This window comes from Nomascus leucogenys, chromosome 8, assembly GCF_006542625.1.
Source record: "Nomascus leucogenys isolate Asia chromosome 8, Asia_NLE_v1, whole genome shotgun sequence".
Lineage (NCBI taxonomy): Eukaryota > Metazoa > Chordata > Mammalia > Primates > Hylobatidae > Nomascus > Nomascus leucogenys.
In genome coordinates, this window is record NC_044388.1 from 8,408,179 (window position 1) to 8,432,360 (window position 24,182).

At 35.8% G+C, this 24,182-nt stretch overlaps 1 protein-coding gene, 1 non-coding gene and 1 pseudogene across 4 annotated transcripts in view; all 3 read left to right on the forward strand.

Annotated features, from left to right (window-relative positions):
• Positions 1 to 24,182, forward strand: part of XRN1 (5'-3' exoribonuclease 1) — a 142,939-nt gene that overhangs the window by 21,817 nt on the left and 96,940 nt on the right. For all 3 annotated transcript variants that reach the window (XM_012508602.2, XM_030816710.1, XM_030816711.1), the window contains exons 4-18: positions 278 to 387; positions 483 to 593; positions 2,179 to 2,261; positions 2,900 to 2,987; positions 3,072 to 3,240; positions 4,302 to 4,369; positions 4,688 to 4,825; positions 6,939 to 7,005; positions 7,210 to 7,315; positions 8,592 to 8,681; positions 11,562 to 11,718; positions 13,196 to 13,315; positions 20,749 to 20,918; positions 21,832 to 21,952; positions 22,045 to 22,143. In XM_012508602.2, coding sequence (XP_012364056.1) covers positions 278 to 387; positions 483 to 593; positions 2,179 to 2,261; positions 2,900 to 2,987; positions 3,072 to 3,240; positions 4,302 to 4,369; positions 4,688 to 4,825; positions 6,939 to 7,005; positions 7,210 to 7,315; positions 8,592 to 8,681; positions 11,562 to 11,718; positions 13,196 to 13,315; positions 20,749 to 20,918; positions 21,832 to 21,952; positions 22,045 to 22,143 — 1,697 coding nt within the window. The remainder of the gene's footprint in view (positions 1 to 277; positions 388 to 482; positions 594 to 2,178; positions 2,262 to 2,899; positions 2,988 to 3,071; positions 3,241 to 4,301; positions 4,370 to 4,687; positions 4,826 to 6,938; positions 7,006 to 7,209; positions 7,316 to 8,591; positions 8,682 to 11,561; positions 11,719 to 13,195; positions 13,316 to 20,748; positions 20,919 to 21,831; positions 21,953 to 22,044; positions 22,144 to 24,182) is intronic.
• Positions 5,465 to 5,632, forward strand: LOC115836541. The gene has a single exon (XR_004031606.1). It is a non-coding gene; the product is annotated as a U1 spliceosomal RNA (small nuclear RNA).
• Positions 18,069 to 18,168, forward strand: LOC115836468 (annotated as a pseudogene).

Genomic DNA, 24,182 nt, shown 5'->3' on the forward strand with positions numbered 1-24,182 from the left:
ACAGTGCTGAGACACTAGTAAAATTCCTTGACTTTCCCTATGTGACACTGATTTTATTTAGGGGGACTAGTGACATTAGAAACAGTTGTGATATTTGCAAGGGAAAAGTACATTACTTGTTTTTCAGGATAAGCAAGAGAGCTTTTGACCTTCTTTAGAGATCCTATACCTACCTAGCTATTCCCTGCGCACTCAGGTTCAGTTATGTGTTGTCACTGATAACTTAATGTTTTTATGTCTTTCTTAGATTAACCTTTTTAAAACTTATTATTTTTAGGAACTGAATTTATGGCCAGGTTACATGAACATCTGAAGTATTTTGTAAATATGAAAATTTCCACAGACAAGTCATGGCAAGGAGTTACCATCTACTTCTCAGGCCATGAGGTTATTATCTTTTTTTATTTAAAGAGTTTTAAAAAATTATTTAATATTCTCAAGCATACACTATATTACTGCATTTTTAAAAACATTTTATTTAGACTCCTGGAGAAGGAGAGCATAAAATCATGGAATTTATCAGATCCGAGAAAGCAAAGCCAGATCATGATCCAAACACCAGACACTGTCTTTATGGTTTAGATGCTGACTTGGTAGGTATAATTTTTATTATTATAAACTTATGCATTGGTAATTAAATATCTAAGAGATTTCATTTTGTACAGGAAGGATACTGGCTGTGGCAACAAATATTGGAGACACAATAATGATTGCTATTTCTATCATTACCAAATTTCTAAAAATCATTGGAAAATGAGCTTTTTAGCCATAGTTTATTGACCAACAGGTCTCTATAATTAGTCTACAGATGGGACTAATCCTAGTGCTGTGAATACTTTGCCGAGGTCAGAGAATTGGGGCTGTCTTTTTACCCTCAGGCTTAATACTTGGCTTTTAATACCTCCTGATCTGAAAACTCCGTGCTCCAAATACCTTTAGTAGACTTTTTTTGGCATTAACTTTTTATTATGGAAATTTTCAAGCATAAACAAAAATAGAAAAGGTAATATAATGAACATCGTATACCCTTCATCTAACTTAAATAATTTTAAATTTCTACCCCTAATCATCTGTCTCCTCTCTCTCCTACCCTCTCCCCGCCCGATTATTAAAGCAAATCCTGAACATTTTATCAGTAATTTGTGTATGTTTCATAATGTTTCTCTAAAGGATTACGGTGTTTTTTTAAGAAAAAATACATAACCACAATGCCATCATCCCACCTAAAACAGAAATTAAGCTTTTCTTAATATGGAAGTAACCAGTTAGTATTATCATTTCCCTGATTGCCTCATAGATGTTTCATTTTGTTTTCTTGTTTGAATCAAGATTGAAATAAACAGTGTGCAAGTACATGGCATTTGATATGTTTCAACAGACTGTTGACTTACTTGGGGTATTAGAATACTGTGTGAGACGCCGGGCAAGGTGGCTCGTGCCTGTAATCCCAGTTCTTTGGGAGGCCGAGGCAGCCAGATCATCTAAGGTCAGGAGTTCAAGACCAGCCTGGCCAACATGGCTAAACCCAATCTCTACTAAAAAATACAAAAATTAGCCAGGCATAGAGGCAGATACCTGTAATCCCAGCTACTCCGGAGGCTGAGGCAGGAAGAATTGCTTGAACCTGGTAGGTGGAGGTTGCAGTGAGCCAAGATCACACCACTGCTCCAGCCTGGGCAACAGAGCGAGACTCTGTCTCAAAATAAAAAAAGATTACTATGTGAGAAAATTAACTGAAAGTGCTCTTTTCCATTTTTTTTTTTTTTCCTGAGTTTTCATATACTGGGGCTATTCTGGTCTCCAAAAGAGTCCTGCATCCTTTGGTCATAGAAAAGCTGCTGCCTCTAATTTCTAACCAGTTCCCCCACGGCAAGTAGAAATATGTGAAAACCAAAAGAAGATATTTGGGATTTGGGGGGATAGGAAGAGGAGAGGGGATAGGGGATATAGGGTAATGGTTATGAAAAGCATGTGAGCTAAGCTGAACATATTTTTCTTAGAAAAGTACACTTTATCTCATTCATAACCTACAAATAGATCATATTTTGTTATTTGTATATTTAATGTGCTAATTGTTTCTTATTCTTCCTTGTATAGAATCATTTTTTAATTGCTTTTGTGAACCTAATATTATTAAAAATGGGAGAACAAAAACATTTCTTAATCATTTTTCAACAGATTATGCTTGGATTAACAAGTCATGAGGCACATTTTTCTCTCTTAAGAGAAGAAGTTCGATTTGGTGGCAAAAAAACACAACGGTAAATTATATAGCATATATGTTGGAAGAAAGAAATTACGCCTGGATAGTAATTCTTTAACAGATACATGATTTGTAAATACTTTATCTCATTCCGTAGGTTGTCTTTTCACTATGTTGATAGTGTCCTTTGATGCACAAACGTTTTTAATTTTGTTATAATCCAACTCATTTATTTTTCTTTTTTTTATGAGTTTTCAAGTTTTAACTTTTATGGTTAGATCTTTGATTCATTTTGAGTTAATTTTAGTGTGTAGTGTAAGGTAAGGGCCCAACTTCATTCTTTTGCGTGTGGATATCCAATCTTCCTTGCATTATTTGTTGAGAAGACCAGCCTTAAATGGGCCAGATCTCAGTAGTTTCTTACATCTACTATATGTTATTTAGGACTCTTAATTCTGAGAATCCTTCCACAGAACGCATAATGTAAACCAATTGTTTTGAACTTTAACATGTGTTATCTATTATTGCAATTGTATTTTTATCTTTGTTACCCTGCAACTTTCATATAAATTGTATGCCTTAATTACAAGACCTGACTATCTTCTAATGATACTTTTGATTTAAGCTTTGTTACATTTTTAAGCTGGGACCTTAAAAATAAAAATCACTGTATCTTGATCATCTGACTAATTCCAGGGTATGTGCTCCAGAAGAAACTACATTTCACCTTCTACACTTGTCTTTAATGAGAGAGTATATTGACTATGAGTTTTCAGTATTAAAAGTAAGTATTAATAAAGCCATGGACCAAGGATTTCCATTGCAGGAATTTTCACTGGATTTGACTTTGTTCTCCATTTTACTGTAGGAAAAGATCACGTTTAAATATGATATTGAAAGGATAATAGATGATTGGATTTTGATGGGGTTTCTTGTTGGTAATGATTTTATCCCTCATCTACCTCATCTACATATTAATCATGATGCACTGCCTCTTCTTTATGGAACATACATTACCATCCTGCCAGAACTTGGGGGTAAGAAGAATTTAATAATCTCTCGAGGATACTCTAATTTAGTGCCACCTTACCCTAAAAATGTGACTTGGTTTAGTAGATTATTGCATGCACAACTAAAGTAGAAAAACATTGAGGATTTATTTTGGTCTAAGGTGCTATCCTCTGAGGTTGTCATTTTCAGTGATTCATAAAGAAAGAAAGTAGACAGAGTTAATGAACCTCACTTATTGATAACTAATGTTTGCCTTTTATTTATTTATTTATTTATTTATTTATTTATTTATTGAGATGGGGTCTCGCTCTGTTGCCCAGGCTGGAGTGCAGTGGCGACAGTGCAACGTTTGCCTTCTGGATTCAAGCTATGCCCATGCTTCTGCCTCCTGAGTAGCTGGGATTACAGGCGTGTGTCACCATGCCCGGCTAAGTTCTATATTTTTAGTGGAGATGGGGTTTTATCATTATTGATCAGGCTGGTCTCAAACTTCTGGCCTCAAGTGATCCGGCCTGCCCCGGCTTCCCAAAGTGCTGGGATTACAGGCGTGAGCCACCACACCCGGTCTAATCTTTGCTTTTAATTCCTTAAGAAAGCCAGCATACTTTATTGGTTTTACTTTTTTCATATTTAAGCATAGAACTTCAATTTTTTTTTGAATGGATATGCATCAGAGTGTTTAATATGCAGCAGTGATTTTTCAGTGAAAACAGAAAATTGACAAACATAGTGATGCCGAATAAAACAGACCACAGGGTAGCAGGACATCAGTCCTTAAGTTAACATATATTGAATGATCTAGATAGATGATAGAACATATTTAATTTAATTAATTGTTACCAAATGTTAGATTATTATTATGTGGAACCTGGAATTTCTTATATTTGGCTTTGGTGCTTACATGTTGCATATTATAGTAGCATAAAATTCATAGAAACTAGGGCCAGTTTGGATATAGTCCAACACTGTTTTTTCTTGATTAGTACTGTAGAACATGAACATTCAACATTTTGTAGAAAGAATTTTGTAGAATTGTTTAGAAAAAATGTCAGCTTTTAATACAGATTTAAACTTTTGTTTATTTTAGGTTATATTAATGAAAGTGGGCATCTCAACTTACCTCGATTTGAGAAATACCTTGTGAAACTATCAGATGTAAGTAACTAGAAATTTTTGTTTTCCTGTCGCAGAGTAGCTGTAAATGATCAGTCACCAATTATGTAATACCAGAAGAAAGGGGTTTTATAATTCTATTCCAATTGCTTATTCAGTATAAACACTTTTACCTAAATTAATTTTATTTTTATTTGCTTTCTATTTGTATTTTTAGAGTAACACATGAGGTCTTCCATGTAAAAGAGTAACATTCTCCAATTTCCTATACCCCAGTAGTAGTCACCGTTTTAAGTTTGATTTGTATTCTTCTAGATACGCTTAAATTATTTAAAAATAAATTTAAATATTTCTGTACAGTTTGATCGGGAGCACTTCAGTGAAGTTTTTGTGGACCTAAAGTGGTTTGAAAGCAAAGTTGGTAACAAGTACCTCAACGAAGCAGCAGGGGTTGCAGCAGAAGAAGCCAGGAATTACAAGGAAAAGAAAAAATTAAAGGTGTCTATTTTTTTAGGTGTCCTTTCATTGTTTTAACTGTAAAGGCAAAAATTATATTCTTTGTTTCTCATTTTCCTTCTTATGATTTGGGATTGCCTCATTTTATTTCTCTTTCTTCCTCTCTATAGGCATTTCAGAAATTGGTTTGGTTTCTTTTATTCTATTAGCTTCTATCATTTAATGAGATCTTCATTAATCAGTTTCTTATTTTTACTGTTGAAGAGGTACATTGTGTTTTATTTTAATAAATGTGGAAAACATTTCTAAACAACAGCCCAGAAAATGAATTATCTTTTTAAAAACATTACTTAAAACATGTTATTAAAAACAATTATTTAAGGCCAGGTGCAATGGCTCACACCTGTAATCCCAGCACTTTGGGAGGCAAAAGTGGGTGGATTACCTGAGGTCAGGAGTTTGAGACCAGCCTGGCCAACATAGTGAAACCCCATCTCTACTAAAAAAACCAAAAATTAGCTGGGTGTGGTGGCACACACCTGTAATCCCAGCTACTTGGGAGGCTGAGGCACAAGAATCACTTGAACCTGGGAGACAGAGGTTGCAGTGAGCCAAGATTGGGCCACTGCACTCCAGCTTGACTGACAGAGTGAGACTCTGTCTCATAAAAAAGAAAAACAGTTATTTAAAACCTGACAGGGAGGATACCATGATCGTGAAGGTGCTTTTCCCAGGGCGAGGTTTATCCATTGCACTCTGGATGTGCTGACGCCCTGCGATTTCCCCAAATATGGGAAACTCAACTGCATGACTTATGGTAGTGGAGGACTGCATTCACACTTTCCCCTGGCAATTTTTTTTAATTAAAAAAAATTGTTATTTTAAAACAATGGACTAGTTTTTAAAATGTGGATATTTATAGCGTTTAATGATATAAGACATTAACTAGATCAGTGATTTTTCTCTAGAAATGATTTACATATAAAATACAATAGTCTAAGTTCATAGTAATGGCAAAAACCACAATTACTTTTTCGCCAACCTAATAGCACAATATCTAGTAAATGTTATGTGCTTAATAAATGAATAATAGAATCAATTAGGATATGATAGGGCCCTGCAAAGCATCTCTGATAATCTCCAAAGAATGTCTTGTGTTAACTTGAAAAGTAAACCTCTTGTGAAAAATTCCTGAGCCTCTCCGTAATTATTGGATTCTGTTTTCTTTTTTTTTTGGAGACAGCGTGTCACTCAGGCTGGAGTGCAATGGTGTGATCTTGGCTCACTGCAATCTCTACCTCCTGGGTTCACTTGAATTCCCCTGCCTCAGCCTCCTGAGTAGCTGAGATTAGAGGCACGTGCCACCACCCAGCTAATTTTTGTATTTTTAGTAGAGACGGGGTTTCACTATGTTAGTAATGCTGGTCTCGAACTCCTGACCTCGTGATCCGCCCACCTTGGCCTCCCTTAAGTGCTGGGATTACAGGCGTGAGCCACCGTGCCCGGCCAAGATTCTGTTGAGTTTCTTACTCTCCTTGCTGTGCTGGTTCTATTTAGGTTCAAACTTAATGACTCTTGCTCCAGGAGGGGTAACTGTCCTTGTTTTCTCTGGTGTAGTCCTTCTCGCTGCTTAGCTCTTCCTCACTGGAACTTGGCAGCAGTCAGTCTGCATTCCACTGGTTTTTGTGTGTGTGTGTGTGTCTTTTTTTTTTTTTCCCCTAAGAAAACAGGCTCTGCAACTTTTTGGGAACCTGTATACACAAAACTTAGCTGTCAGTAATCCCTGGCTCCCCAACCACAATTCGGTCCTTAAACTTCACCAGTCTTCCAGCCATATGCAGCTAACATTAGAGACACTGTGCAGGAATAGCCCAGACACAGGAAGTTGGTAGAGGCCATAAGCTGGATGAAAGAAAGGAAATGGGGATAAGGGAGTGGGAAGAACTAAAGAGAGTCATTGGCAGTAGACAGGAAATCAGAGAATAGAGGAGAGAAAGGATTGAGATCACAAGGGAGGAAAAACAGATGGGCAGGATATGAAGGATGTTATAACATGGAAGAACTATAGAAAAGCAAATGGGTGCATGGAAGAGAAATGACATCTCATTTTGAAATGTATCTTGCCATTCATTTTATGTTGATTTACAATTTATAGGGCCAGGAAAATTCTCTGTGTTGGGCTGCTTTAGACAAAAATGAAGGCGAAATGGTAACTTCTAAGGGTAAGTACGAAGTATTTGTTTTGATATGTTACTACTTTGACAGGATAATTGTTATACCTTTTCTTTATTATTACTAATTTTGGGTGGAACAGATTTCTATGATAGCATATAAGCATCAACTTGGATATGCATTTATCAAATCATTAGGTGGAAAAACAGGCTGTTCATAATTGTCAGTCACTATCTTTCTGACTTTTTTCCCAGATAATTTAGAAGATGAGACTGAAGATGATGACCTATTTGAAACTGAGTTTAGACAATATAAAAGAACATATTACATGACGAAGATGGGGGTTGACGTAGTATCTGAGTACGTTTTTGCCAATGCTTTTATTTTAAAATAGAAGAAATTAGATTTTGCAGTTATTTGGAAAACATAATTTTGATAAAGTAGCGGGAGAAAAAGGATTTTTTGGTTTCATGAATTATTGTGTATGTTTCAACTAGTCTGGTTTTGGAGAAGATGGTATTAATTCGGACTTGTATTATATTCCTGTGATAAAAATTGCTGAAGAGAAAATGATCCTTATATATAAGGATTTTTGTTACGAAGTTGTTTATAATAGTAAAAAATTAGAAATAATCTATATGTCCAATCAGAAGGTTCATCATAATTGGCCACTGCTTCTTCATTAAAATCACCATCTCTGTCACCTCCTCCATCTCCAGAATCTGCAGAACTGCTAAACTGGTACTTGCAGAAAGTTCATAACAATTTGGAAGGATGCTTATAGTACATTATTAAGTACAAATTATAAAGATAAGACATGAAATCATATATACAGTATGCTCTCATTAACACTTAAAAAAACCTAGATATAGATAAAAGACTGAAACACTACAAAATGTAAAAGTGATGGCTATAAGATGATAAAAATGCTGTTCTTCATTATCTAGATTTTCACTCATGAGGAAATAGTTCTTTTATAATAAAAAAGCAATATTTTTCATGTTAAAAAACATACCTCCCAGAAATATGTAGTTATGGAATTTCTAAGTGAATACTTTTGCCTTTAGCCCAGCGCTCTGTGTTGTTTTGTTTTGATGATTTGAAGACTTATTTTACCCAAACTTAGAAGATGGCATTTGGTTTTTGACAAAGAAAGGATTAGAGGGAATATTGTTCACATACAGCACTTCTGAAAGTGTTCTAGCTTCTGTGACCAAATTTTAAGATCTTCCTGATTTGCTGCTTTGCTTCTCTCAGATATCATCCCATGTAAAGAAGATTCCCATCCCTTTCTCCCGTCTCACCCCCGCTATTTAAGAGAGTGGTAGTGTCACTATGGAAAGCTTCATTGGGTAAATCTTCAACCTTTGGACCAAGGGAGTGGTATATTAACTGAGTAAATATGAATAACAGATTTATCTATTTTGATAGTTGGTTTAGGAAAACTATAATGTGACAGGATGGAATTTTTAAAAATATTTTGGAGTTTTTAGGATTATAATTTTTAGCCATAAATAGCTAATTCATTGATTAAATAAATCATCTGAGGTAAAATGTTGTATCAGCAGATATCATGCTGTAAAGACACTGGCCTGTCTTCAAAAAATATGTTATAATGAAAATATTCTATTTTCAGTGACTTTCTGGCTGATCAAGCTGCATGTTATGTTCAGGCAATACAGTGGATTTTGCACTATTACTATCATGGAGTTCAGTCCTGGAGCTGGTGAGAGAATAAAAACAAAAATAAAGTTTTGTCTTTTTATAATGATTCATTCTACTAGAGTCTTATTTAGGAAGCACTTCCTTTTATTTCTACTTAATGGTAACTTTTTTTTTTTTTTTTTTTTGAGACAGAGTCTCACTCTGTTGCCCAGGCTGGAATGCAGTGGCAGGATCTCGGCTCATTGCAATCTCCGCCTCCTGGGTTCAAGCAATTCTCCTACCTTAGCCCCCTGAGTAACTGGGATTACAGGCATGCGCCACCACGGCCAGCTAATTTTTATATTTTTAGTAGAGATGGTGTTTTGCCATGTTGGCCAGGCTAGTCTCGAACTCCTGACCTCAGGTGATCCGCCCACCTCTACCTCCCAAAGTGCTAGGATTACAGGCATGAGTCACTGCACCCAGCCTCTACTTATGGTAATTTTTTAAAAGTTCCATACAACCAGGTTTAAATGAAACATAGATAATGTTTTCTCCAGCCCTAACAGAAGGCTTATAATAAGAGGTCTTAGTTAATGTAAAGATTTAATGCTCTCTATCAAAGTTAGTCAAGTTTGGCAAAGTCTTAATAATTATTGAGTTTGAGTGATGGTTATGTGAGGGTGTTCATTATATTCTCTTTACATTTTTTGTGTTTGCTAAAAAATTCTCTATCAAGAATAATTATTGAAGTGTTCAGGCGCAGTGGCTCATGCCTCTAATCCCATCGCTTTGGGAGGCCAAGGTGGGCAGATCACTTGAGGTCAAGAGTTTGAGACTAGCCTGGCCAACATGGTGAAACCTCATCTCTACTAAAAATACAAAAATTAGCTGGGCATGGTGGTGTGCCTCTGTAGTCCCAGCTACTTGGGAGGCTGAGGCAGGAGAATCGCTTGAACTTCAGAGGCGGAGGCTGCAATTGAGCTGAACTGAGCTGAGATCGCACCACTGCACTCCAGCCTGGGCAGCAGAACAAGAACAAGACTCTGTCTTTCAAAAAATAAATAAATAAACAGAGTAATCATTGAAGAATGGGCTTACTTGTATGAAGGGCTAGAAAGGTGAAGAAGAAAAGAGAAAGGAGTTACTTATTTTTTTTTTTTTTTGAGACAGGGTCTCGTTCTGTCAGCAAGGCTAGGGTGCAGTGGTGCAGTCTTGGCTCACTGCTGCAACCTCCCCTTCCCAGGTTCAAGCAATTATCATACCTCAGCCTCCCAATTATTTGCATTTATTGGGAATAGTAATCGTTTTATTTCTCTCATGTTTCCTATTCTGGCAAATCCCATCTGCATTTTCAAACCATCCACCAAAGTAGAAAAATTAAAAACCAAAAAATGATACAGTGAATACTAGAGACTTTTAGGTGATAACACAACTCTGTTTGGTTTTGTTTTGTTCAAAGCACCTGTGGTAGGCTCTGTTTCAGAGCTCCATCTAGCAATACAAACCAGTGCAAGATAATGTGACATTAATTATGGTTTCACTTACTCAATAAAGCCTTTGAAAAAGGTTTTATAATCACCTGATTCTCAGGGCCTCTCTGAGGAGCAATCTCATGAAGAAAATCCTTGATTTGCCATTTTTAAAATAGTGTGAATGTAAGTTATTCCTGTTGTAACTTACATTAAGGCCAAGCACATAAAAAGCATGCTCTCACGTAATCTTCACAACTATTTAAAGTAAACATTGTTTTCTCCCTTTTACAGATGAAGAAATTGAGGCTCTGAAAGGTTAAGAAAGGTTAGGTAATCTTCCTAAAGATTATACACCCAAGAATTAAGTCAAAGCCTGTCTGATTCCACAGTCTACCCTTTTTCTATTCCAGATGGCATTTGGCCTCCTAAACTTCCCCATTTTTTTTGAAATGTATGCCATAATTATGGAATACAAAAACATTTCAATGTTTTTGGTATCCTGACTCAAACATTAGGAGCATATTGAAATTTTTAAAAATTGTTTGTTCAAAGCTTTATAAAATGTTTATACCTGTAATTAAGATGAGAAGGTAATAAAAACAAAAACAATTAGTGTATGTGATCGATACACGGTTTCATCCTTATCACAAATACAATAATAAGCACATGCTAATTCAAAGATAAAAGTCCTTAGATCTGACTGGTAATGGCCAGATAACCTCAGACTCACTTTTCTTCCTCTCCTTGTGAGCTTTTACCAGAACATTCACCTGTTTTTAGCCTCTTGCTTAAATGATCCAGGCTCAAGTGACCAAACTAAAAATCTTCTGACTACCTCATTATTTCTGGTTCAATCTATTGATTGGAAGATTCACGATCAACATTTTGAGAATTTCAAAAAGCAGTACATTATACATGTTTTTCAGTTACCTGATTCATCCCAATTTCAGAAATGTGAAACCACACTTTAAAAATTCAGGAACTAGGCCAGGCGCGGTGGCTTACGCCTGTAATCCCAGCACTTTGGGAGGCCGAGGCAGGCGGATCACGAGATCAGGAGATCGAGACCATCTTGGCTAACAAGGTGAAACCCCGTCTCTACTAAAAATACAAAAAATTAGCCTGGCATGGTGGCAGGTGCCTGTAGTCCCAGCTATTTGGGAGGCTGAGGCAGCAGAATGGCGTGAACCCGGGAGGCGGAGCTTGCAGTGAGCCAGGATCACGCCACTGCACTCCAGCCTGGGCGACAGAGCGAGACTCTGTCTCAAAGAAAAAAAAAAATTCAGGAAATGTAACATGTGTTGCCATCGGATGACCTAAATTTTCCAACAGTGCTAATTTCTTATATTCAAATGGTAGAATTATGGGCAGTACTAATTTTTTAAAATTATTTTTATATGTTGTTAAAATATAGGGAAAAGTATATGCTTATTATTAACCTAATTCATAAAGATGCCACTTGTTTAAAACTCAGTTTTGTTTTATAGGTATTATCCTTATCATTATGCACCTTTCCTATCTGATATACGCAACATCAGTACACTCAAAATCCATTTTGAACTAGGAAAACCTTTTAAGCCATTTGAACAGCTTCTTGCTGTACTTCCAGCAGCCAGCAAAAATTTACTTCCTACATGCTACCAGGTGGGTCTTAGAATTGAATGTTTTTATGTCCTTTTTGATATTTAGGAGCTCTTCCTCCAAACCTAGAAACAATAATACTCAAATTTATTTGGTAGCTAAGTAGTTATTTTCAGTTTTAAACCATAGTATTTTTTTAACAAGTCCCTTGAAAAGTAATTCTTTGATTTAAAGTTAGCTTTGTTTTAAAGATGCGAAGAAACTCCATAAACCATTCAGAGCCTGGCTTCATTTTCAGCACCTTTAAACAGATTTTCAATTTGTCTCTACACTGAAGAAAGTAGACTAAAACCGACAAAATCTGAAGCTATCTACTTTATCTAAACATTTATAGATTGATTTCTCTTCCCTTTACTCTCTACATTTTGGTATAGGGATGGTTCCAATAAGTCATTTATCCCAACAGCAGTACTACCTCAGTATATGTTTGTTTTTAAACATTTTATTTATCAAATTGTGAAATAAAAAGCTTTCTTTGGTTAACATATTTCATGTAACAGGAGAAAAATATTTCAGGAGGTGGTAAGGTTACCAAAATTACACTAAGCCTACTAAGGTGATTCTGAAGTTACACTTTGTATCGTTCTTTGAGGGTAACAAACTGTTCTTTTAATTCTGTGGTTTGGTCAGGAATTGGAGTAGACACACACACCCCCTTTACTTCTTTAGCAGTGTCAGACTCCCTTCTGCATCTTTCTGAACCTTAATCTGTTCTTGATCCTGGCTTCCCTTTCTTCATAAGTTTCTTTGATTCTTTTTTCCCTGCCTTCGGATACAATATGCTTTAATACCCAACCACTCTGGACCAGCATGACCATGCAAGTGTTTTACAGTCTGTTTTATTGTACAGTGCCCATGCCATACTGGTTATTTTAAATATTTTGAGTATTACCCTGAGAGTATACTGCTTTATTTCCTTATGCTTTCTTTGTCTACCTCCATTATAAAGTCATAGAAATGTGTTATTGGACTATTTCTCTTTGATATTAGTGGTGCAGTGGTTCTTAGATTTTAGGATATTTTTATTTTAAACTATCTTGGATATTACATTACTTAATAGAATCAGTTCTTCAGGACATGAAAGTAAATTGTCAATTTGAGGCTAAAAATAGAGGACTACTAGATGCCTTTTAGATGAACTGAAATGAAGTCTGAATAGAAAAACAATTTAGCTGTGTGTCTTGTAGAGTGAAAAAATAAGAAAAAATAATTTAAAATAAATGTTGAGAGTAAGGATGATTTTGCTACATAACCAAGTCAGTAAAATATATAAATGATGAGTAGCAGTGAAATCAGAATTCTTATAGTTGAAAATCAAAATATATCAAGTATATTGTGACATATCAAAGATACAAAAATTTAGTTTGCTTTGCATAGAAATTTTAAACTAACATATGAGGAAATATTATAAATACATTAACAAAAAGCTGTATTGATATTAGTTCTTATATTTCTATTATACTATTTTATATTTTCACAGCATTTGATGACCAGCGAAGACTCACCAATTATAGAATATTACCCACCTGATTTTAAAACTGACCTAAATGGGAAACAACAGGAATGGGAAGCTGTGGTGTTAATCCCTTTTATTGATGAGGTCAGTGCATGAAATAATCATTACATACACATACATTCTTAATCAGAGACTATTTCACATAGGTTAATGAACAATGGGTTTTAATCACCATTTGTGTTTTGTTAATGAGATTTAGCTACGCTCTTCATTATGTGCATAAAAACTTCTAGGTATGCTAATTATAATAAGGCTGAAGTGGCTTTACTATTATTAGACAAAGTAGTCTTCAGAACAAGGAGTAATATTACCGGAGATAAAGAGATATTTTATACAGATAAAAGAGTCAGTTCAGTTCAAGAAGACATAAAAATCCTAAATATATTTTACCTAATAAAAGAACCTAAAATACGTGAAGCAAAAATTACCAGAATTATAGCTAGAAATTTCAACACTTTTCTCTGAGGAATTGATAACACAAGAGGACAAAAATTCAGTAAGGATGGCCAGGCGTGGCAGCTCACGCCTGTAATCCCAGCACTTTGGGAGGCTGAGGCGAGTGGATCACAAGGTCAGGAGATCGAGACCATCCTGGCTAACACAGTGAAACCCCGTCTCTACTAAAAAACAAAAAATTAGCCGGGCGAGGTGGTGGGCGCCTGTAGTCCCAGCTACTTGGGAGGCTGACGCAAGAGAATGGCGTGAACCCCGGGGGGCGGAGCCTGCAGTGAGCCGAGATCGCACCACTGCACTCCAGCCTGGGGGACAGCGAGACTCCGTCTCAAACAAAAAAAAAATTTCAGTAAGGATAAAGATTTGAATAATGCTATAAACCTACTCATAGAATTAAATTAGAAATAGTAACAAAGATCTGGGTAATCCCCATATGTTTTGAAACTAAGTAGCACACTTCTAAATAACCTATGATGAAAGAAGAAATTAAAAGAAAAATTGGAAAATATTTTGATCTGAACAATAATTAATATACAGTCAATAATTAAAATACATCATAATGGGGGCTGAGCGTGGTGACACACGCGCTGTAATCCCAACACTTTGGGAGGCCAAGATGGTAGGATTGCTTTTTTTCCCTCAGGAAAGAAAAAAAGGATCCATGGTCAGTATGATATAACTAAAGCAGGACTTAAAAGGAAATTTAAGGTTCTAGACGCTAAATAAGAAAAAGATTTAAAATAAATTACCTAAGCTTCTGCCTTAAGAAGATAGGAAAAGAAGAGCAAATTAAACTCAAGCAGAATGAAGGAAATAAAAAGAAGCAGAAATCTACAGAAAATGAACAAACAATGGAGAATAATTAATGACATCAAAAGTTGGTTCTTTGAAAAGATTAATAAAGTCAGTAAATCCTACCTAGACTAATCAAGAAAGTTAAATAAAAGGGGGGAAGGCAGAAATAAATTACCAATATTGAGAATGAAGAGAAGATATCTTATAGTCCCTTCATATAGTAAAAGGATGGTTAAGGAATGTTATGATCAAACTTTATGTCAGCAAATTCAACAACCTGGATGAAGTGAACATACTTCATCACAACTTAGCAAAACTCACAGAAAAAAATATAAAAATCTGAATAGTCTTTTGTATATTCTAGGCCCAGATGTCTTGACTTGTGAATTCTAGCAAACATTTAAGAAATAATGCCAATCTTACACAAACTTTCAGAAAATAGAAGAAGGGAAATTGTTTCCCAACGTTTTATTAGACTAGCATATTCCAGAGACCCAAATTTGACATGCCATTAAAAGAAATGAAAATTACTGACTGATACTCCTCCTAAAAGTCATGTAAAAACTCCTAAGAAAATAACATGAGGCCGGGCACGGTGGCTCATACCTGTAATCCCAGCACTTTGGGAGGCCAAGGTGGGCAGATCATGAGGTGGGGAGATCAAGACTGCCCTGGCTAACACGATGAAATCCCGTCTCCACTAAAAATACCAAAAATTAGGACGTGGTGGTGGGCACTTGTAGTCCCAGCTTCTCAGGAGGCTGAGGCAGGAGAATTGCTTGAACCCTCAGAGGCAGAGGTTGCAGTGAGCAGAGATCAGCCACTGCACTCCAGCCTGGCAACAGAGCCAGACTCCATCTCAAAAAAAAAAAAAAAAAAAAACCATGAGGTAGAATCTGACAGCCTATAAGAAGGATAATACTCATGACCAAATGGGATTTATTTTAGAAATACAAGGTTAGTTTGCAATGTAATTTACCACATTATCAATATTCAACATCCAGTTTTTTTTCCACCTTCCACTATCTGACCAAGAATATTTTTTTCACAAACATCCAATTTTAATAGAAATGTGCAACAAACAAGGCTCAACCTTATGATAAAGGCATCTAAAAAATCTTACTGCAAACAACCTACTTAATAGTAAAAGAAGGACCATTTTCCTGTAAAGTCAAGAATAGGACAAGATGTCCATTCTAACCACTTCTTTCTAACATTTTACTGGAGGTCCAGTGTGTTAAGATGAAGAAAATAAGTAAAATTGTTTTTAGTGGCAGGTGGCATTATTATCTATGTAAAAATTCTAAGGAATCTTCAAAGAAACTATAACTGATAAGTAACTTTAGCAAGGTTACAGAGTATAAGATCTGTACAAAAACTAATTGTATTTCCATATACTAGCAACAAGCCATTTGAAAATACAAAACTTTTAAAATAAGAAGCTTAAGATTCTGCTTAAAATAGCATTTAAAAATATAAAATACACAGCTATAAACTTAACAACATATGTGGAAGCCCTCTACCCTGAAAGAGATGGAAAACCTAAATAAATGAAGGGATTATATCATGTTCATGGATTTGAAGATTTAATATTGTTAAGGTGTATGTCCTCCTCAGTTTGATCTTTAAACTCAATCCCAGTGAAAATCCTAGCAGGTTTTTATATAATTGAAAATGTGATTCTGAAGTTTTTATAAGATTGCAAGGAGAAAACCAAAACAATCCGTATAAAGAACAGTGTTGGAGGACTTACATGACCTGATTTCCAGACTTACCATGAAGCCACATTAATCAAGACAGTCTGTTATTGGTATAGCCATAAGCAAATAGATAAATTGGAACAGAAATAGTCCACCCAAATGTATGTTTATGCAGTTAATTCATCTTCAATTAAGGCACCAAAGCATTCAATGAGTAAAGAAAGTGCTTTTCAAAAGTTGGTGCTAGAACAACTGGCTATATTTGTGAATAAAAGTGAATCTTGACCCATATCTCACACCATACACAATTCAAAATATGTCATAGATCTAAATGTATTAATAAAAGCTAAAACCATAAAACTTCTTGAAGCAAACTTAGGAGAAAATTTCAAGATTCTGAAATCACTAACCATAAAAGGAAAGAATTGAGAAAATAGATTTCACCAAAATCAAAAAAGTTTCCACTTATCAAAAGATGCTATTTAAAAAAGAGTAGATAAGCCACAGAGTAGGAGAAAAAAATATATATACAGAACATACACGTGCATGGGACTGGTATCCAGAGTATATAACTAACTCCGCCAACTCAAGTTAAAGACACAACCCAATTTTTTAAATGGCAAAATATTTTTGAAGGGCCATTTTCACAAAGCAAGATATACAAATAATAAACAATGGAAAAGTGCTCAACATCATTAGGCATCAGGTAAATGTAAATTAACAGCATGATAAGATACCACTATACCATAATCCCAGTTGAATGGAAAAAACTTAAAAGGCAATACCCAATATTGGCAAGAATGTGGAGCAGTTGGAATTTTTATACACTGCTAATGGGAGTATAAAATGGATAAAAGCACTTTTCATATCTATCTGGCAGTTTCTCATAAAGTAAATTATACACCTAACCCTAGGACCCAGCAATTCCATTCTTAAATATTTACCAAGAGGAGGGGAAAGTATGTTTAAAAAATGTTTTGTACAAGACTATTCATAATAACTAAACTGGAAACCACCCAATACCAGTCAGCAGGACAATAGATAAGTAAATTGTGGTACAGATTAAGCATCCCTAATCTGAAAATCAGAAATTTGAAATGCTCCAAAATAAGAAACTTTGAGCATCAATCTGATGCCTCAAATAGAAAATCTACACCTGGTGCCATGGGATGGGTTGCAGTCAAAATGCAGGTGCACAACACACAGCTTATTTGCATCACAAGGGATAGAAGATCCTCCCAGCCCTCTTCAGCTGCAATATACCTTTTCTGCACACACCCAGATTCCCCCACCCAAGCACCCCCACAAAGGGTAATAAAATGGCACATGTATAGGCCAGATGCGCCAATGGCAGGTTCCCCACAGTGCCCCAAATGGGGCCCAGGCCTATGTGCATTACTCACTGTATTACTTTGCTTATTCTTTAGTCTGGTGTGAAGATAGTGTTGACAATGTCAAAAAGGACTGCAGCTACCCCTGTGGGTGTTGGTGTCCAGAAAAATAGGAAGCGTTTATGTTTACCTGTAGCATAGAAAGTCAAGTTGTTGGAGAAACTAGACAGTGGTGTGTGAACTGTCTTTTAGAAGAGTATGCTATTAGAATGTCCATATATGACCTGAAGAAACAGAAGGGTAAGCTGTTGACATTCTGTGCTGAAAGTGATGAGCATAATTTAATGAAAAAGAGAATACTGCATAAAGCTACAAATGAAGATATCAATCATGTATTGAAGTACTGCATTTGTCAGCACTGCTGTGAATACATGCCATTTAATGGCAGGCTGATAATGAAACAAACAGATCTATCACAGTGAACTGGAAATTGAAGAGAACTGTAAACATTCAACAGACTGATTGAAAAAGTTTACAAAAAGACATAGTGCTCTCTTCAGCAGTACATATACTTAAAAAAAAAACTGGAATGATACAAAGATTAGCATGGCCCTTGCGCAAGCATGATATACAAATTCATGAAGCATTCCATACTAAAAAATAGTAATAATAAAAATAAAAAGGTAGGCTGGGCACGGTGGCTCATGCCTATAATCCCAGCACTTTGGGAGGCCAAGTTGGGCAGATCACTTGAGGTCAGGAGTTCGAGACCAGCCTGGCCAACATGGTGAAACCCTGACTCTACTAAAAATACAAAAATTAGCTGGGTTGGTGGTTCATGCCTGTAGTCCCAGCTACTCAGGAGGCTGAGGCATGAGAATTGCTTGAACCCAGGAGGTGGAGGTTGCAGTGAGCCGAGATTGTGCCACTGCACTCCAGTGTGGTGACAGAGTGATACTCCATTAAAAAAAATAAATAAATTTTAAAAGTCACAGCATTGAATTTTTAAATGTTTGGGATGATAAAGCACCTGCTTATCATGAAGCTAGAGAAATTCAGTGACACGTTTGCCAGGGTCTTTGCTAGTGATGTTGGAACAAGTCTGTAATGCTGATGAAACATCACTGTTTGGGCATTATTGCCTCAGAAAGACACTGACTGCAGCTGATAAAACAGCCCTTAGAAGAATTAAGGATGCCAAAGACCAAATAACTGCTGAGATACACTTACGCAGCAGGCATGCATAAGTGTAAACTTGCTGTGATAGGCAAAAGCTTGCGTTCTCACTGTTTTCAAGGAGTGAATTTCATACCAATCCATTATTATGCTAATAAAAAGGCATGGATCACCAGGGACATCTTTTCAGATTGGTTTCACAAACATTTTGTACCAGCAGCTTGTGCTCACTGCAGGGAAGCTGACTGGATGATGACTGCAAGATTTTGTTATACCTTAACAACTGTTCTGCTCATCCTCCAGCTGAAATTCTCATAAAAAATAATGTTTATGGCTCACACCTGTAATCTCAACACTTTGGGAGGGTTGCCTGAGCCCAGGAGTTCAAGCCCACCCTGGGCAACATAGCAAGACCCAACCTCTACCAAAAAAAAAAAAAATTAACTGGATGTTGTGGTGTATACCTGTATTCCCAGGTAGCTGGGAGACTGAAGTGAGAGGATCACTTGAGCCCAGGAGGTTGAGGCTGCAGTGAGCCATGATTGCTTCACTGCACTCCATGCTTCACTGCATGGGTGTCAGAGCAAATCCCTGTCTCAAAACAAAAACAAAAATGTTTATGCCTTTTTGCCATGTACTTTGTCCCAAATATGACTTTATTAATTCAGCCATGTCACCAGTCGTATCCAAAAAATTATTGCAAGACCAGTGTCAAGAAGCTTTTGTCCTGTGTTTTATTCTAGTAGTTTTATAGTTTAAGGTCTTAATGTTTAGGTTTTTAATCCATTTTGAGTTGATTTTGTTTATGGTAAGATAAAAGTCCAATTTTATTCTTCTGCATATGGATATCCAGTGGTCCCAACACCATTTATTGAAGAGGCAATCCTTGCCCCGTTGTGTGTTCTTGGCAACCTTGTCAAAAATCAGATGGCTATAAATTATGGATTTATTTCTGGGCTTTCTATTTTGTTCCATTGGTCCATATGTCTTATTGAAAATACTTTTATGTATGTTTACCTTTTGCATTTTCTCTTTTGTAATTTACTTGTTTATATTCTCTCTCCCATTTCTCTTTCTTTTTTTCTTTTGATTTTTAGCTACTTTGTATATTAGAAATAGTTTTCCCCAGTATCACATCTGTCTCTTGATTTGTATATGGCATCTTCTGTCGTATACATTATCTTTTACTTAAAAAATGTCTTTCCCCTTAAGGCTGTTCGTTTTTTTTTCTGTCTCCCTTAAATAAAAGTTTATCACACTAAATTATCAATACCACCTAGATTTCTTCTGATACATTTATGATTTTGTTATTGTGATACTTGTTTTTATATATGGTAGGAAGTTCAGAAGTGTATGTGCTTTTTTTTCAGCTGGATAGCTAGTTAGGACATTATCATTATTTAAATACCTAAAGGACTGTTTTGGCATAGATTTGGGTCTATTATTGAACTCTGTTCTGTTCTTCTGGTCTGTGGGTCTCTTGTCGTGTCAGTACTAGTGTTTTGATTACAGTAGCTTTATCAAAAGTGATAGGATCTGGTAAGACAAGTCCCTGGTTACTTTTTACTGTTCATACATTTATTCTTCCATGTTAACACTGGTATCTTATTTTTTAAAAAATATATATTTTAAATCATTGATATCCTATTGGAATTACTTTAAATGTATAAGTTAATTTGGAAAGATGGACATTGCTGTACTACTACAGAATTTGTAAAGTAAGAGATTAATGCTCTGTAAATTATGATACAGTAATTATAATAGATTCACACTTAAAATTTGATTTTCTGCTGCCTTGCTTATTTACACTTTAGTGGCTACCGTTGGGGTAATAGCTTCAGAGAACTTTGCAGTGGTAGCAGTATTCCAGGGCCCTTTGAAACAATAAATAGCATATTTTTCATGCAATAAAATGGAAGAGTTTCATTAGTTAAGATTTTGTTTTTTTGTTTTTCAAGAGCACAAATGGTTATTCTGCATATGGAGGAAAAAGACTTATTCTGTTTGTTGAGATTATGGAATTTTTATACTTTTAACCCTTCTCTTCAATCCTTATATTCAGAAGCGATTATTGGAAGCCATGGAGACATGTAACCACTCCCTCAAAAGGGAAGAGAGGAAAAGAAACCAACATAGTGAGTGCCTAATGTGCTGGTATGATAGAGACACAGAGTTTATCTATCCTTCTCCATGGCCAGAAAAGTTCCCTGCCATAGAACGATGTTGTACAAGGTAATGTTACTTGGTAATTTTTCAACAACAAAAGAGCCCTCCTAACACAAGGGTGCGAGAAGTGGGGGAGGGGAGCTTTGAATATCTATTTGGAGAATTAGCAAATAGTTTATGACAGTTATAGTCAATTGATAATGAGTTACATCTAACTTGCAGAGGATCTAAGGATCTCTCACACTTGTGTTTATAATTCTCTACTTTGGTCAGATTCTGCGTTTCTCTTTCCTTCTTCTATTAAAAGTGTTTGAATTTTTTCTCTCTAATGTATATCCCTGCATTTTGTCTCCCTCAAATGGATATGTGAATTTTTGTTTCCATTGTCAGTGTCTCTGCTCCCAGCATTATTTGATACGCTGTGACATTGATGATTATACCCCCCAGCCACCCAGCTGGAAAGAAGGAAATAAGAAATAAAGAGCTCCATTTTTTTCTCTTCATTAAAATATCTTCCTTTTTTTTCTCTTCTCTCATCTTCCCTGCAAATAATCTACCCAGATGACAATTGAGTTGCAAATGAAGTAAACATCTCTCAGTTACAACTTTTCCTTTTGTTAAAGGAAAGAGAAAGATAAAACAGGCATTATAAAATGTTTATTTTCCATCCTGGGTTTTGGAACATGGAGGATATAGAGATTTGTGTTATGTGTCATATTTTCTCTTAAAACTTATATATATAGTTTTGTTTTAGATTAATGGGGAAAATCTCGATTTTGTAATCTACAGGCATGATTGCGTCTAGACCAATAACAATAGAGAGGCTGGTTATCTGCTTGTGTTTTCTTTGTCTGGAGCTAATTGTCATTCTCTTCTTTAAAAGCAAGGGTGACTCTTACAAAATATTCAAGGGAAAGTTAAAAAACTAATTGTTTGTAATGTATTAATTTTAAATTAAATGCCTTGATTTATTTTCTAGGTATAAAATAATATCATTAGATGCTTGGCGTATAGACATAAACAAAAACAAAATAACCAGAATTGACCAGAAGGCATTATATTTCTGTGGATTTCCTACTCTGAAACACATCAAACACAAAGTCAGTGGCTAGTTCAGAATTTTTTCACTTTATTAAGTGTGAAGTGATTATGGAGAAAGAATTAAAATTTAGTTCTTTGAATTCTTTTAAAGTTTTTTTTGAAGAAAAGTGGTGTTCAAGTATTCCAGCAAAGCAGTCGTGGAGAAAACATGATGTTGGAAATCTTAGTGGATGCAGAATCAGATGAACTTGTAAGTATTTTATTTATCATTCATTTATCAGATGCCTATAATGTATTAAACTGTAGCTGCTGGGATGTTTACCAGTATTATATGTTGTAACTCTAGAAATTTGGAGCCGAAATAAGGATAAAGCAAAGAAACATTCATACAAATTAGATAATAGTTCAAGAACCTGTATCATTGTGACACAATGAATATACAAATTTTCTAGAAATTTTAAAAAGGAGATGAGCTATGTAAACCAAAAGTTAAGTATAGACTTGAGAATAGGCTTGAGCTGAGTGCTGAAAAACAGGTTAGGACAAAGAAAAGGAGGGGAAAGGCATTCTAGTCAAAAGAAATATCATGAGCCAGTCATTTCAGTCAAAAATGTCATATATTATTGTTTTTAACCTTTTTGTGTATCTGAACTATTTCTTAACACTTAGTCTTTTCTTTAGAATAAATGTGATATATTTGAGGAGAAGGAATAAATAAGCCTTATTGAAGCAGAGGATTTGTGTTTGGAAATAGTAGAAGATAAGGTTGAAAAATCAGATTGAGGCCAGATTATGGAGAACCTTGAGTACCAGGCTAAGGAGTTTGGACTTATTTTCCCATGACCATTATCTTGAAATTGGTATTTTCATAAAGATTAATTTGGTGGCAGTATAATAAACTAAATTGCACAAAAGAGAAATCAAAGAAAGCGGGAAAACTTGCGGGTGTAGCATCAGGTGATAGAGACATAAACTGTGGAAGTAGCGATAGATCTAGATGAACAAGATGAAATAAAACTGATAGGTTTCATTATTTGGTCAAATACAGGGGGTGAAAAGAGAAACTATTAATAGTAAATGTGACCGAGATATCCAGGCTAATTAACTAAAAAAAAAAATTGCAATTTACTGGACTAGAAAAGTTAAAACAGGGGAGTTGATGGTTTAGGGGGATGAAATGATAAATAATGATGGAATTTTAAGGTGACACTAGGATGTTTGACTGGAAATGCCTTGCCAGCCTTTCTTAACCAGTATTCCACAAGATGTATAAGCCCTAATGTCCTAAGTCATTCATTGTAAGCAATAAATTAACTTACCTTCTGTGCATTTAGAACAGTGGGAGTTATGTACCATCTTTGAGAGAATAGAGAAAGTAGACATATTTTGTGTTCTCTGATTCAGGTGAAAAACCTGTTTAGAAAGGCTGTTTACGGCTGGGCATGGTGGCTTACGTCTGTAATCCCAGCACTTCTGGAGGCTGAGGCGGGCATATCATCTGAGGTCAGGAGTTCAAGACAAGCCTGGCCAACATGGTGAAACCCCGTCTCTACTGAAAATACAAAAATTAGCCAGACTTGGTGGTGAGCACCTGTAATCCCAGCTACTCGGGAGGCTGAGGCAGGAGAATTGCTTGAACCCAAGAGGGTGGAGGTTGCAGTGAGCCGAAATTGCGCCACTGCACTCCAGCCTGGGTGACGAGCGAAACTCCATCTCAAAAAAGGAAAAAAAAAGAAAGGCTGCATATATACAGTTAAATACCTGGAGCTAGAGCTTGGAGAGAGATAAGGATATTCAAGTTGTCAACAGAGAATTGATGACTTTGAGGTTCATTTCCTTGAAGACAAGGTACATTGAGTGTTCATGGTCTCAGCATAAAGAAATACCCACAGTTATAAATGGTGGAGAGGGAGCCAACAGAAACGGAGAGGTTAGGAAGAATGATTCCAAAGTTAAATAGTACCACAGAAACATGGGGCAGAGGATGTAAGCTGCGTAAATCTGAAGAATAATAAAAAAATAAGATCTGTGAATTTGTCTTTTAGAACATCAATGTTGATCTTTGAAAATTCCATTTCAGTAGATTGGTGGAAGCAGAATTTCAATTTCTGAGAACTAGGCTAAGATTGGGTAGACGGGAAGTAAAGGTAGCAAGTATTAAGCCCTTGGTCAAGAAGTTATTTATTTGTTTGTTTGTTTGTTTGTTTGTTTGACAGAGTCTCACTCTATCGCCCAGGCTGGAGTGCAGTGGCGCTATCTTGGGTCACTGTATCCTCTGCTGCCCGGGAG